Source organism: Puma concolor, chromosome E3, assembly GCF_028749965.1.
Source record: "Puma concolor isolate L17-30 chromosome E3, mPumCon1.1.hap2, whole genome shotgun sequence".
Taxonomy (NCBI): domain Eukaryota; kingdom Metazoa; phylum Chordata; class Mammalia; order Carnivora; family Felidae; genus Puma; species Puma concolor.
In genome coordinates, this window is record NC_141682.1 from 26,193,956 (window position 1) to 26,209,202 (window position 15,247).

The 15,247-nt window shown below is 36.3% G+C and overlaps 1 protein-coding gene across 5 annotated transcripts in view; it reads right to left on the reverse strand.

Annotated features, from left to right (window-relative positions):
- REXO5 (RNA exonuclease 5) overlaps window positions 1-15,247 on the reverse strand; it is a 40,265-nt gene that overhangs the window by 12,933 nt on the left and 12,085 nt on the right. For all 5 annotated transcript variants that reach the window (XM_086692834.1, XM_086692835.1, XM_025916792.2 and 2 more), the window contains exons 7-13: window positions 11,431-11,519; window positions 10,079-10,194; window positions 8,609-8,747; window positions 8,364-8,458; window positions 7,261-7,363; window positions 5,763-5,866; window positions 4,900-5,020 (exon numbers count right to left, since the gene is read on the reverse strand). In XM_086692834.1, the coding sequence (XP_086548960.1) occupies window positions 4,900-5,020; window positions 5,763-5,866; window positions 7,261-7,363; window positions 8,364-8,458; window positions 8,609-8,747; window positions 10,079-10,194; window positions 11,431-11,519 (767 nt within the window). The remainder of the gene's footprint in view (window positions 1-4,899; window positions 5,021-5,762; window positions 5,867-7,260; window positions 7,364-8,363; window positions 8,459-8,608; window positions 8,748-10,078; window positions 10,195-11,430; window positions 11,520-15,247) is intronic.

Sequence of the window (15,247 nt, forward strand, 5' to 3'; positions counted from 1 at the left end):
AACCTATGGAATGAGAAAATGTTTTGCGAATCATGTATCTGATGGGGAAGTAAACATATTGGAGATATATATATATATATATATATATATATATATATATATATATATATACACACACACACACATATATATGTATATGTACATACGTATATATGTATATGTATATATATATACATACACACATGTGCGCGCACACGTAGGGGCACCTGGGTGGTTCAGTTGGTTGAGCGTCCGACTTCAGCTCAGGTCATGATCTTAGGGCTTGTGAGTTCGAGCCCCACATCAGGCTCTGTGCTGACAACTCACAGCCTGGAGCCTGCTTCAGATTGTCTCTGTCTTCTCTGCCCCTCTACCACTCATGCTCTCTCTCTCTCAAATATAAATAAACATTAAAAAAAATCCTAAAATATTAACAACAAAAAAAAAAACAATTAAAAACTGGGACTTCAGGGGCACCTGGATGGCTCAGTCGGTTAGGTGTCCTACTTCAGCTCAGGTCATGATCTCGTGGTCTGTGAGGTTGAGCCCCGCCATCAGGCCCTGTGCGGACAGCTTGGAGCATGGAGCCTGCTTCAGATTCTGTGTCTCCTTCTCTCTCTGCTACTCCCCCACTCATGCTCTATCTTTCTCCATCTCCCAAAAATAAATAAATGTTAAAAAAAAAATTTTTTTTAAATGGGACTTCAATAGACATTTCTTAGAAGATTATATACAAGTGACAAAAGAAAAAATGTTCAACATCACTAATTATAAGATACAATGAGCTATCACCTCATAGTAGCCATTAGGATGGCTACTAATAAAAAAAGTAAAAGTGTTGGCAGAGCTGTGGAAAAGTTGGAACTCTTATGAACTCTGTTGGTAGGAGTGTAAAATGCCGCAACCACTATGGTGAGTGAACACTATAGGAGTTTCTCAAAACATTAAAATCCCTTTAAAAAATAACTATTTAGGGGCACCTGGGTGGCTTAGTCGGTTAAGTGTCCAACTTCAGCTCAGGTCACGATCTCATGGCTTGTTGAGTTTGAGCCCTGCATCGGGCTCTGTGCTGACAGGTCAGCGCCTAGAGCTTGCTTCAGATTCTGTGTCTCCCTCTCTCTCTGCCCCTTCCTTGCTTGTAGTCTCTCTCAAAAATAAACAAACATTAAACATAAATAAAAATAACTATTTAAAGTAAAATAATAACATGTAGAAGTAAAATGAATGATGACAACAACAGCATCATGCCAGGAGGGGAAAATGCAAATATACAATTGTAAGGTTCTTGTATGTTGAATAGTAGAAGATCACTTAAGGTAAATTGGGACAAGTTAAAGATATGTTATAAATCCTAAAGCAACCACTAAAATAACACAACAGAGAGTCATAGTTAATACACTGCCAAAAGAGATAAAATGATCATAAAAAATACCACATTAACTCAAAGGAAAAAGAAGAAATAGGAAAAAAAAAGAGATGGGACAAATAGAAAACACAGCAAGATAAGAGATTTAAACCTAACAATATCAATAGTCATATTAAATGCAAATAACCCTACTACACCATTTAAACAGCAACAATTACTGGAATGAACAAAAAAGCAAAGCCTAATTGATTATTACAAGAAACCCACTTTATTGTTTTATTTTTTTTAAACATAGATTTCTTAATATTTATTTACTTATTTACTTATTTTTTAGAGAGAGAGGTTCTTAAGCTGGCTCCATGCTCAGCTGCATGGGATTGATGCAGGGCTCGACCCCATGACCCTGGGATCATGATCTGAGCCAAAATCTAGAGTCATATACTGAGCCAGCCACCCAGGGACCCCAAAAAACCCACTTTAAATATAAAGATACAAATAGACTAATGCAAAATAAAAAATATGTACCATGACAACAGTAATCAAAAGGAAGCAGGAGGGGCTATATTAATATTAGACAAAGTATAAGTCAGAATAGAAAATGCTTCTGGGGATAAAGGCCTATTTGTAATGATAAAGGGGCCAATTCATCAGGAAGACATAATGCATAATGTTTATGGGTCTAATAGCAAAGCTTCATTATACACAAAGCAAAAATTAATGAGACTCCAAGAGTATACATACAAATCCACAGTTATAGTTGGAGATTCCACCTCTCAATAAATTTAAAAGGATTCAAGTAATTGAAAGTACATTCTTGGATGACAGATAATTTAAGAAGTCAGTAATAGATCTCAGGAAGATACCTAATTATTAAATGGAAACTAAATAACACACTTCTAAAATGCCATGGGCCAAAGAAATAATCAAAAGCAAAATTAAAAAGAATTCTGAACTGAATGAAAATGAAAACAAAACTTATCAAGATATCTAAGATGCAGCTAAATATAGAACTTGGAGGGAAATTTACAGCTCTAAAATACCTGTAGTTAAAAAGAACAGTTGCAAATCAATGACCTCACCTAACACTGTTCTGGCTGCATTAGCCAAAGCATTTAGAAAAAAAAAAATTAGGGACATGAGAATTGGAAAAGGAGAAATAAAACTATGGTACATAAACATACTGGAGTATGATGTAGCTATAATAAAGAATAAAGAAGATCCTCAACAAATTGATATGATTTCTAGGATATATTGTTAAGAAGAAAGAGCCAACTGCAAAAGAGCTTATATAGTATGTTAACTTCTGTGTAATAAAGAGAAATATCTGCTTTTCTTTACAAAAAAAAAAGGGGGGGGGAGTGAAGTATAAATGGGAAAATAACAAAGTTATTTACTTACATGAGGTAGTGGGAAGGATTAGGTAACAGAGATATGTAAGGGAATTCTACTTCTCTGAGTATATACTTTTTGGTAGTTTTGCCTTGGGAGGCACATTAATGTTCTACAGATCCCAAAAATAAATCAATAAAGATTCAAGAGGGAAAAAAGCCTAAAACTGAAAGCAAAATGAAACAATTGAACTGAACTATATTTTAAATACAGCTAACCTGTAGGTGAGAAAAACCAAGTAACTTATAAATGAAAAATACTCCAACTGTTGTAAATGGGGTGAAGGATAAGGAAGAGACTGAACTTCAAATTCTTAACTAATTCTACAGTGATTTGGGTGCAACAATTCTACAACTATTTTGGATATAGTTTAGGTTTGAGCAATGAGTAAATGTTGATGTTGTTGGGAGCCAATGTTCCCACACTGGATAAAGGGAGATTCAAATATAGAATGAGGAAAATCAAGGAACACCCCTATACGAAAAGGCTGAAATTAAAGGTATTCATATAGACATATGATTTCTAAAATAGGTGTATACATATATATGTGTGTGTATATGTATATACATATATATACATTTATATTTATATGTGTGTGTGTGTGCGTGTGTGTGTGTGTGCGTGCACGCACATGTATGTATATCTATATGCATTTATTTCCTGTTGTCTGCTTTAAGGGTCTAGAAACACAGACACCCCAGTAGCAATATGCATACCCAATGCCCAGATCTTGGTTTCTAATATCATGATGAAACTAAATATCTTGTAACAAAAAGTGCTAAAAAAAAAAAAAAAATTATGGGTGCATGTCACAAGGACAAAGAAGCCACTTTGAAGGGGCTACCATTAGCTAAATCTGGGAAGTCTGAAAACCAAAACAATGTAGTAGTAAAATCATAAATTATAATTTATAATTAAACAAGAATCTATGAGTCCTGAACTAAACTGGAATCTGTGAGTCCACACTGAATGAATAAATAAATAAATAAGGTAAAGGGAGGACTCTTGCTTATGGAATGCTGAGTAACAACTAGTAAGTATGAAGGAAATGCTAGAGTTGGAAACCACTGTACAACAGGTTAAGAATCATCAGTTTTTCAAAAAAGTATCTCCTCATATTACTTATTAGAAGTAAGGGACAAAAGTAGTAAATCTACAGTGGAGATAGCAGACAACATCTTGCTAAGGTCATCAAAATAAACAGCACAAAAAAAAGGACAGATGGGCAACATGTGCCTCTGATATGATACCCTGGAAAGTAAACATGACTTATAAGTAGTCTGGCAAAGAATGCATAACCTGTGTCTAATCATGGGGAAACACCACACAAACTCATAATTAAGGAACATTCTGGGTGACGTGATATGCAACATGTATTACTTAAAAACCACCACTGTCATGAAAAAAGAAAGGTTGAGGGATGTATTCAGATTAAGGGAAACTAAAAAGATAGGACAACTAAATGCAGTATGTGGCCCTGGAAGGGAAAAGAAATGCTAAAAGGCATTATTGGGTCAACTAAAAACACTGAAATACAGATGAAATTAGAGAAAGGTACTGTGTTAATATTAAATTTACTGAAATTTATTATGGTTATATAAGAGAATATTTCTGTTTTCAGGAAATATACATTGAAGTATAGAGGGGGGAAGGGCCATGATATACGCAACTTACACTCAAATAGTTTCAAAATTAAAATGTCATATAGAAAGAGGTAGAAAGAAATAGCAAGAGAGGATAAGCATGCCAGCATATACACACATAGAGCAAATGGGACAAAGTGCTAACAGAAGATGAATCCAGTTAGAAGGTATAGACGAACGTTCACGTAAATTTTCTCTAAGTTTATAAAACTCTTTCCAAATAAAATTGAAAAAAAAATATATATATAGGTCTTCTGAACAAGATGACTTTAATTCATGTTGTGATCTATCCCTTCTACTTTACACATACAGCAATAATAGAAAAAAATATAAGAGACAACCAAAAAAATACAGTCAGGTTAAAAACTAAGACAAACATCTCTATAAACCAGAAAAAGACCAGAAATACAAAGTGGTGTACGATGCCGAAGGTGGGCTCGGCAAGCAGACACTGTCAGCTGACAGTCCTGCTCCTGTGGGGCAACCGGAACACAACCTTCAAAGAGAAAGTAGGTCACTCACCTCTTTATTTGTAAGGCACTTAATAGTTTGACAGTTTCTGGAAGAAGAAAGTTCACTAGTTTCTGCTTCCCGGGTCAAGAAAAGGAGTTTCTGACCCATTAAGTCCAAGCATTCTAAAACACTGTAAAGAAGTTGAAGATATCAGATTAAGAACCACCATTTTCCCTAACCTCAGAGTTATTTCTCTATACTTGTACTGTCAAATAAGGGAGCCACTAGCAACATGTGGCTATTTTACTTAAAATTAATTAGTAAAATAAATTTACAATTCAGTTCCTCAATTGCATTAATCACATGTACTGTACTGTGTGGACCTTACTGGACAGCAGAGATACAAAACAATTCCATCACTGTAGAAATCATATTGGACAGTAGTGCTCTATATTTAAGGGAAGGAAGGATAAACAAGAAAAATTCTCAATGTTTAGGTTATACTCTAAGGATCTGATACATTTATTATGGTGTGGTGACAAACTCCTTCTGAACCTGTTTTTCGTTTTCCTCTAACCTGGGCAATACCTCAAGGCTATAGGTGATTGTTGAAATCAAAATACCCACAAGTCTATCATCTCCCCTAATGCTACTTAGTTCATTTCAATATCTTTTTTTTGTTTGTTTGTTTTGTTTTGTTTGGAGAGACAGTTATTTTAATAGCAGTCACGAGATTTAGAAAATAATAATAATAGATGCTATTTAGGGTAGAAGGTGGTATTTTTCCCTCCATGGTTTTTGTGATGGAAGAATGTTACTCATACTATTGGTAAACATTTTTCAATAGACTTAACAAACAAACAAAAAACTCCAAGTTTTGTATGTCAGAAACCATATACTCTTTGTTCTTGTTTAGATCTGAAAAATATTACCTTGTGTTTGACTGCTGAACTACTTCTGCTGTATTTCTTGGCCCTTGGCCTGCTGCTAGCAATTCTTGGTGACTAGCTAGTGCCTCCAGATTTAGTTCTGCAATCTTGAAGAAAATAAAGTAGTAAAAACCATCTAATTTCCTGCAAAGCATTTGAGGTTTAAAAAAACAAAACAGCAAAAAAAAAAAAAAAAAAAAAAAAATCCAAGAAAAACCCATTCAAGTGGTGTTCTTTGCTTCTGCAGACAGTGGCTTTGTCACTGCCACAGACCCAGGCTGGCTTCAATAGTTACCAGATTGTTTCTGGCTGCTTAGCCAAGAATGGCAATCTGTTACCAGCTGTTGGTGTTGTTATATGAATACAGAAAAGGGCCAAGTAGGGCTAAGTAAAAAGGGATGGCAATTTTGACTCATCACTGACCCCATGGAGTCAGTCATTTAAAATTTACTTCTTTATGAACATGCAACTTTTGTAAATGATAAAAGAATGGCTTTTACGGCAACATCAAAAAAGACCTTTTATTGGTTTAATACAAAATCAGTTTATTATTCTTCCATAAAGAGGGGAGACCACTTGGGAGTTGTGATGTAGAGAGTGAGATACAAACTATTATTTATATGTCCAATAAGATATTTTAGAATGTCTTTCTACCACCGTGACACAAAATACTATTCTGGATGTTCATGGCTCTAAATGGACTACAATTTATTTCATAGTGCAATCATGATAGAACATATGCAATGGGACAATCTAATAGGTTAGAATGTATTGTAATAAGGCCTGTCAGAAACTGTGTCTTCTTCAATGTCTCCCTTATGTGCTATTCTAACTTAGCACCCACTGAATTGCTACTGAAAAAATGGTAAGCTCCTCCCACCCCAAAGGAACAAAAGCCTATGTCGATTTTTTAATTATTACAATTATCAACACACAATGATCACCACCACATTATGGTGCTTAATATATTCAAGACACTATATTAACAGCTTTATAAAAGATATTTCATTTACCACCACCAACAAACTAGAGAAATGTGTTCCCATTTTACAGGTGTAGAAACTAAAGTTGTTCAAAGAAACTGACCCAATGCAGGGCTTGAACTTACAACCCTGAGATCAAGACCTGAGCTGACATCAAGAGTCGGACACTTAACAGACTGAGCCGCTGAGGTGCCTGTTAAGATTTTATTTTTATGTAATATCTACACTCAACATGGGGCTCAAACTCACAACCCTGAGATCAAGAGTCATGTGCTCTACTGAATGAGCCAGCCAGGGGCCTCTATCCTATATTTAAAAACAGATTAAGTCCAACTTCAGAGACCACATACTTATCTACTACATTATGCTAGTAATATAGGCCTTAATTCTGAACGCTCAGCTTGAATTACACTCCTATCTTTGTAAAGAAAGGTAACAACAGGGGATGGCAGTCTGTGACTATCTGTTCTAGTCCCATAATTTTAAGAAAAGTAAACACACAGGTCAAAGATACTAACCTTCCTTGGGCCATACTTAAGGAAATACCGAGCCAATTCAAGGGTTGTTCTAGCATCTTCTGTGGCATCATGACCAAGCCTATGTGGACACTGTATATCCTTCCTGGAAAGTCAAGATAAAATTGACATACCTGGGACCATTTTTTAACGACAGGTTCTTTCAGCTACCTCAAATATTCTGGTTATATGTAAAATTTCAGCAATCTGATAATCAGATTTCATCATAACAATCAAGATTCCTTTATTCCTAAGTGCCATGAGAGTACCAGGAGTGAGAGGACTGACGATATACAACAATCAGAAATGGCTTTGTTTACAGCAAGCATATTATCTGGACATTAGGCTACCCAATAAAGTCTCTGACCATGCCCCAGCCAACCCCTTGTCTCATTTTTTAGATGTAACCATTTTTTAAAGTTAACTTCCAGAAATTTTTTATTTGCATGCAAGTGTCTATATGTATTTATAGGTCCATACATCTTTTCTGATTCATTTTTAAAAACCTTTAAAAAGTATATATATTTGTGTCTATAGATACATCTAAATCTAATCTATATCATATTGATATCTGGGGATATACAGATCTTGTTCTGCATCTCCATTTTATCCTCAGTAATATCTTAAGAGTTTTTCTTACTAGCACATATATAGATTCATCATGTTCTCTTAACAGTAATGAAGTATTCAATAATACAGATAAATGTAATTTATTTAACCAGTACTACAGAATATTTGCAGGGTTTTTGGCTATTTTAAACCATACTATAATGAACATCTTTATACACATGTGCTTGTACATTTAATATAGGAACATTATGTTTTCAAATTCTGATTAACTTTTCTGCCCCTCCCTGTCCCGATCTATCCATTAAACCTCAGCTGTGAATGTAAACCCCTTTTTGTATTCCCACGATTTTTCCATTTGTTAGTCATACTTCTCTGGAATTAGCATCCCAGGATTCATAAGAAATGAAAGGAATAATGTCTACAGACTAAGAAGAAGAGCAGAGATCCTCAATTTTGCCATTTGCATTAAATAAGATATTATATGCTAACTTATATGTGACTTATCAGGACAATATTATAAGATGCAAACAACCTACCCCAAAATAGCTTTGGCTAAGAACTTTAGCTTAAATCTTCTGCCCTGCTCTCTGACATAAAGCAATGATGTATCAATAACATATGGATGTATCATCTGAGGAGGAAAGAGAATAGAATGAGTAGCATCCTATGCTAAAGTAAAAAACAACTGGGCTGGGGGACAGAAGAACCCAAGACTTTAGATTTGAGATGAGTGGAACAGGCATATAAACTGGAAAAACTAAGTTCTAAATCAGATACTCACTTTTAGCGCTCTGAGATCCAAGCCTAATGAATGGCCCACTAACACAGCATCAGGAGGAAGCAGTGCTTTTAACTGTCTCTGTACATCTTTGAGTTTGGTTGTCACTGGGTTAAGAATCTTCTTTGTAATTCCTGAAAAGCTTTCAATGAAAAAAGAGAAATGGACAGGTCAGGATATTAATGAGGTTTCCTCCTTGAAAAGTCATTTCAAAAAGAGTATTTTTAAAAATTAATATGTGCTAACTGTAAAAAGGCTGAAAATACAAATAAACAAAGAGGAAATTTAAAATGACCAATAATCCTACCACCCAGAGATCACTTTTTACATTTTAGTAAATATCCTTTCATACTTTTGATACATATATTCATGTATATATTTCATTTATAAAAATTCAATCATAATGCATATTACTTTATAACATTATTTTATCATTTACTATATATCATTAACAAGTTTTCACATCAATTAACCTATTTTAACACATCCTTTTAAATTTTTTTTTTTTCAACGTTTATTTATTTTTGGGACAGAGAGAGACAGAGCATGAACGGGGGAGGGGCAGAGAGAGAGGGAGTCACAGAATCGGAAACAGGCTCCAGGCTCTGAGCCATCAGCCCAGAGCCTGACGCGGGGCTCGAACTCACGGACCGCGAGATCGTGACCCGGCTGAAGTCGGACGCTTAACCGACTGCGCCACCCAGGCGCCCCTTAACACATCCTTTTAAATGGTCACAGAGTATTCCATTATATGGATTTCACATATTTTAATCAATCCTCTACTTTCATATGTTCCCATATATTTGAAATACTGTGACAAACTTATACATACATCTTTGCCACAAATGACTGATGATACTAATTATCATGCCTCCTAATAGGACAATCTTTATCACTATCATGGCCTCTCTGTGCCTAAGTAAGCATCAATTTATAGATGCAACTTCAATGGGCAAAAAAGAGTAATGTTTTACTAGCTTTTTTTGCCTAATCATGATAAAATGTGTATTCTAAAATTGCATGATAATCCTTAAAAAGGCAGACAAAAATTTTTGAGCTTCAAATTTCTTAGTTTTGTATTGGTTTTCAAGGTCAAGGCAGCTTAAGCTCTAAAATCCTTTGACTGATAAATAATGATTTGCAGGTTTTTCACATGAGGTCTTATTAGACAGCAAAGTTCCAGCTGTTTGGCAGTTGCTAGATCATGATTACAACCAGAGACTCTAGACAAGGAAAATATTGTGTGTTTCCTTAAGGTCACAGGAAGATTAGAGAGCAAGAAGGGTTAAGAGCTATATACAGACATTGTGCAATTTCAGTATTAAAATTTACACCTGTGGTACCCCAGCTTTGTCTTTCATAATATAGATGTAGATAATACCTAACTAAACAGAAACTACAAACTATTTGTGTTTTCACATTCCACTCTAGTCTGCCAGTTCAAGGGAGAGCAGAAGGCAAGGTGAAAAATACCTGGTAAGGTAGTCCAGAACCTTGTTGTCAGGTTTAACAAGTTCATCCATAACACAGCAGCCTCCTTCAGCAACCAGTGAGATGCGTGTTAGCTCCCTCCCCTTGGATGTGAGGCACTGAAAGACCAGGCCAGAGTCAGACTGCTGAACGGTGGAAGCTCTTGCTTCCTCTCATTATTCAGACTACATCAACTGCTGTCGACTATAACCTACTGGGGACCCACTGACAATGGCACAACCTTTTGCTAACTAGAGAATCCAGAATGAATGAAATTAAAGCTGGGCAGACTGCTGAACCTTTCATCTAAGGTAACCGATTCAGTTTAATTGCTCTGAAAAGGATGTGCTCAAGGAAGATGGATGGAAATAATACATCAGCCATCATTTTACCATTTATTGAGTGTTTTACATTCCAGTATTAGCTGAGTACCACTAGTAATTTAAAAAAAAATTTCTTAACGTTTATGTATTTTTGAGAGAGACACAGAGTGCAACCGGGGGAGGGGCAGACAGAGAGGGAGACATAGAATCCGAAGCAGGCTCCAGGCTCTGAGCTGTCAGCACAAAGCCTGATGTGGGGCTCGAACCTACAAACCACGAGATCATGACTGAGCTGAAGTCAGACGCTCAACTGACTGAGCCACCCAGGGGTCCCTGGATAGCACTAGTAATTTTAATTAGCATGCTCTATTATCATCTCATGCAATACAAAGCATTCTATACATACCACCTCATAATAACCCAATGAGATACCTCTGTTATTATCTCCACTTCAAAGAGAAGCTGAGACTGAGAGAGGTTAGGGATTTGTCCAAGGTGACAAAGCCATTAACAGGCAAGGCCAGCATATACACACCCTGATATGAGACTCTAAAATTTTAGCTCTTTGCCACTTTGTTCAGAAATGAGAGACTGTTACCTGAGTACTAAGTGAGAGAGGATGCCCTGTCTTTGAAAGGAGACTTACTAATTAGACAAAGTGAAACACAAAGGGAGCTTGAGACAAATCCTACTTCTGATCTTAAATGTGTAACACCAAGCCAAACCAGTGGTAGCTGAGGCAGTCCTTAGGGGAACAAAATACTTGTTCAAAAGACAGAAGGAGTAAACTTCTGGTAATGTATAGACATCTGGTTAAACATAACAACTAGTTAGAAAACTTAAGTGATATTTATTCTTCATCCTGAAGCATATATCTAAGTTTTCTAAAATGTGAGTAAAAGTGCCTACTTTCAGTTATTTAAACTGAATACTGGAATGAAATGGACTGATTCACTGGTACATTAGACTCAAGAAATCATCTTCTAGTCTAGTTTGTAACACTCCAGTTGAAACATCAAAAGTAGTACTTACCATTTCACAGTCAAGTCCAAAGAGAGGACTGTTGTCTGTTATAGAACCATGACATTTGGTAGGTACAAAGTTTTCACAGTCTGGAAAACCTAGAAGGAAAAGAAATAAAATATTTGCCTTTAAAACTAGAGATGGTAAACATCACTCAGATTCACTCACCCAGGGAAAACTGAAATACTGTAATTGCTGGGCACCTTCTCTATTTTAGACACTCGAAATATAAAAAGAGACAACGTCTGTCCTCTAGTCTTTCTCCATCCACTCATTTTTTTATATTCTGGGGAAATACAGGCTGCTGTTATAGGGGATACTAGGGCCTGGACTTCTTAGCAATTGTCAAATAACAATTTTTCCTTCTTATGAGAACAGAGATTTTAACTAAAATTTGGCTAAATCCAAAGTCAATGGACATTTTCATGTTAGGCATTGAGGGAGGATAAACAAAGTATGCAATAATTGCATGTGGCATCTTTCTTTCCTAAATAAAGAAAAAGTAACAATAAGATTCCACCATACTAGAGATCTAAAAGGATTTTACTGTAGGCAGAGTGACATTCATCATGTGCACCCATGCAGCGAACTCTACCCTTGAGACTTCTCTGAGATGCCTGCATTTTTCTGGAATCAAAGAGTGAAAATTCTCTACAGAGGCCCAGAGCTATAGGCTTAAGGCACCCACTCCATCGTGTACCCTAACCAGGTGTCAATAACCAGGCATGTTCAGCTAAGAGGCTCCAAAGTGTTTGAACCAACAAAGATTCCTACCTTCAGACAGAGGCTAAAAAAATAAAAATACCTAGATCTTGTATGACAAGAAACAGAGGAGTCTGAGAGACTGACTAGTTTCTGTATCATGGTACCTTAAAATTTCCAACTAGTTACAATTAAAATAATTAAATATGATCTAGACCAGAAAAGAGAAGCATCCCCAAATTTGGGAGACTTTATACTTGCTGCCCAGATATTATCTATTTTATTAGTAGCAATAATAACAAAAAATAACTTCTTAAAAGCATCATGTGCCAGGCACCATGCTAAGCACTTTTCTGTACATTAACTCATTTAATCCCCATGGCAATCCATGATACGTGAACTATTAACTCCATTTTATAGATAGCATATGAAAAGATGTTCAATATCATCAGCCATCAGAGAAATATAAATCAAAATCACGAGATACTGCTTTACACCACTATAATGGATATAATCAAAAAGACAGAATAACAACTGTTGGTATGGATGTGCAGGAACTAAAACCTTTATTTTTTATTAAATGTTTTTTAATGTTTATTTATTTTTCAGAGAGAGACAGAGTGCAACTGGGGGAGGGGCACAGAGAGAGGAAGACAGAATCTGAAGCTGGCTCCAAGCTCTGAGCTGTTAGCACAGAGCTCAACATGGGGCTCAAACTCCAGGGCCGCAAGATCGTGACTTAAGCCGTAGTTGGATGCTTAATTTACTGAGCCATCCAGGCACCCTGAAACTGGAACCTTTATACATTGCTGAAAGGAATGTAAAATAGTGCAGCTGCTTTGGAAAACAACCTCAGAGTTCTTCAAAAGGTTAAACAGAGTTACCATATGACCCAGAAATTCTACTCCTAGGTATATACTCTCCTAAAATGAAAACATATGTCCACACAAAAACTTGTACTGAATGTTCATAGCAGCATTATTCCTAAGAGCCAAAAAGTGGAAAGAACCCAAATGTCCATCAACTAATGAATGGATAACATGTTGTATATCCATATATAGAATATCATTTGAATGAAAATAAATGAAGGTGGCAGATGGCAGCTACACTTAATGAGAACAGCATAATTACAGAGCTGCCTAATCACTATGTTCTACACCTCAAACTAATGTAACATTGTGTGTCAACTATACTTCAACAAAAAAAATAAAATTATTGCTGGTTAAATCTTTTAATTTTTTGTTTTGAGAGACAGAGAGAGAGCATGTGCACAAGTGGGTAGCAGCAGAGGGAGAGAAAGAGAATCTCAAGCAGGCTCCACACCCAGCACAGAGCCCGACGCAGGGCTTGATTTCATGACTGTGAGATCCTGACCTGAGCCAAAATCAAGAGTCAGACGCTTAACCGACTGAGCCACCCAAGCACCCTTGCTTCTTAAATCTTAAAAAAATGAAAGTATAAGTGTTATAATAAGTAGGATAAACTACAAGATATGGATGGTACCATGCATATTATTTGAAAACTAAATAATATACATGAACATATATGTGTGTATGTGTATATATTTTACATATATATACATGTGTATAAATATACATACACATATATGTACACATACACATATATACATATACAATTTTAACATTTATGTAATCTCTACACTCAATGGGTTGAAATCACAACCTTGTGATCAAGAGTCTCGTGCTCAGGGCACCTGGGTAGCTCAGTCAGTTAAGCGTTCAACTCTTGATTTTGGCTCAGGTCATGATCTCACAGTTCATGGGATTGAGCCCTGCATCAGGCTCTATGCTGACAGTATGGAGCCTGCTTGGGAGTCTCTCTCTTCCTCCCTCCCTCTCTGCCCCTTCCCTGCTTGCACATGCATGCACCTGCTCTATCTCAATATAAATAAATATATGTTAAAAAAAAAAAAAGAAAAAAAGAGTCACATGCTCTTCCACCTGAGCCAGCCAGGCACCCCCCAAAACTAAATTATATTTAATCTTACTAAAATTAAATTTAAAAATAAAAAGAAGGGGCGCCTGGGTGGCGCAGTCGGTTAAGCGTCCGGCTTCAGCCAGGTCACGATCTCGCGGTCCGTGAGTTCGAGCCCCGCGTCGGGCTCTGGGCTGATGGCTCAGAGCCTGGAGCCTGTTTCTGATTCTGTGTCTCCCTCTCTCTTTGCCCCTCCCCCGTTCATGCTCTGTCTCTCTCTGTCCCAAAAAATAAAAAAATAAACGTTAAAAATAAAAAGAAATTTAAAAAAAGAAGAGGAAATGGAAGTACTGATACAAGCTACAACGTGGGTGAACCTGAAAACTAAGTGAAAGAAGCCAGTTACAAAAGACCACATATTGTTCAATTTCATTTATAGGAGATATCCACAATCAGTAAATGTATAGACAGAAAGTAGTGAAGGCCTAGGAGCTAAGGTAGTGTTGTGTGAAAAATAATAGTGCAGGGTTTCTTTTAGGGTGATGAAAGTATCCTAAAATTGATTGTGGTGATGGTTGTAAAACTCTGCAAATATACTAAACTATTGAATGGTATGTTACATGGGTGAACTGTATGGTAGTTTATATCTAAATAGAGTTGTTTTTGTTTTTTTTTTTAATTTTTTTTTTTAACATTTATTCATTTTTGAAAGGCAGAGAGAGACAGAGCACGAATGGGGGAGGGGCAGAGAGAGAGGGAGACACAGAAACAGAAGCTGGCTCCAGGCTCTGAGCTATCAGCACAGAGCCTGACACAGGGCTGGAACTCACGAACCGTGAGATCATGACCTGAGCCGAAGTTGGACACTTAACTGACTGAGCCACACAGACACCCCGAGCTGTTTTTGTTTTTAAAGGAAACTTAACATTACTGCTATGATTAAGAGGTAACAAAATAAAATTAAAGCATTTTTCATAAACTCCTGTTACATAACTGACCAAGGCTCTGAGCCCAGACCTTCACTGACGAAAATGAAAATGGGGTATGGTGGAGTGGGAGGAGAATTAGAAGTATCAAAGAAGTGTTAAAAACATATTGACTTATTTTTAATATACTAAGAAGGAATGAAAGAAAAATGAAAAAGGAGTAACTTTCTCACAGAATATTTCAATGATATTTAAGGTCATGT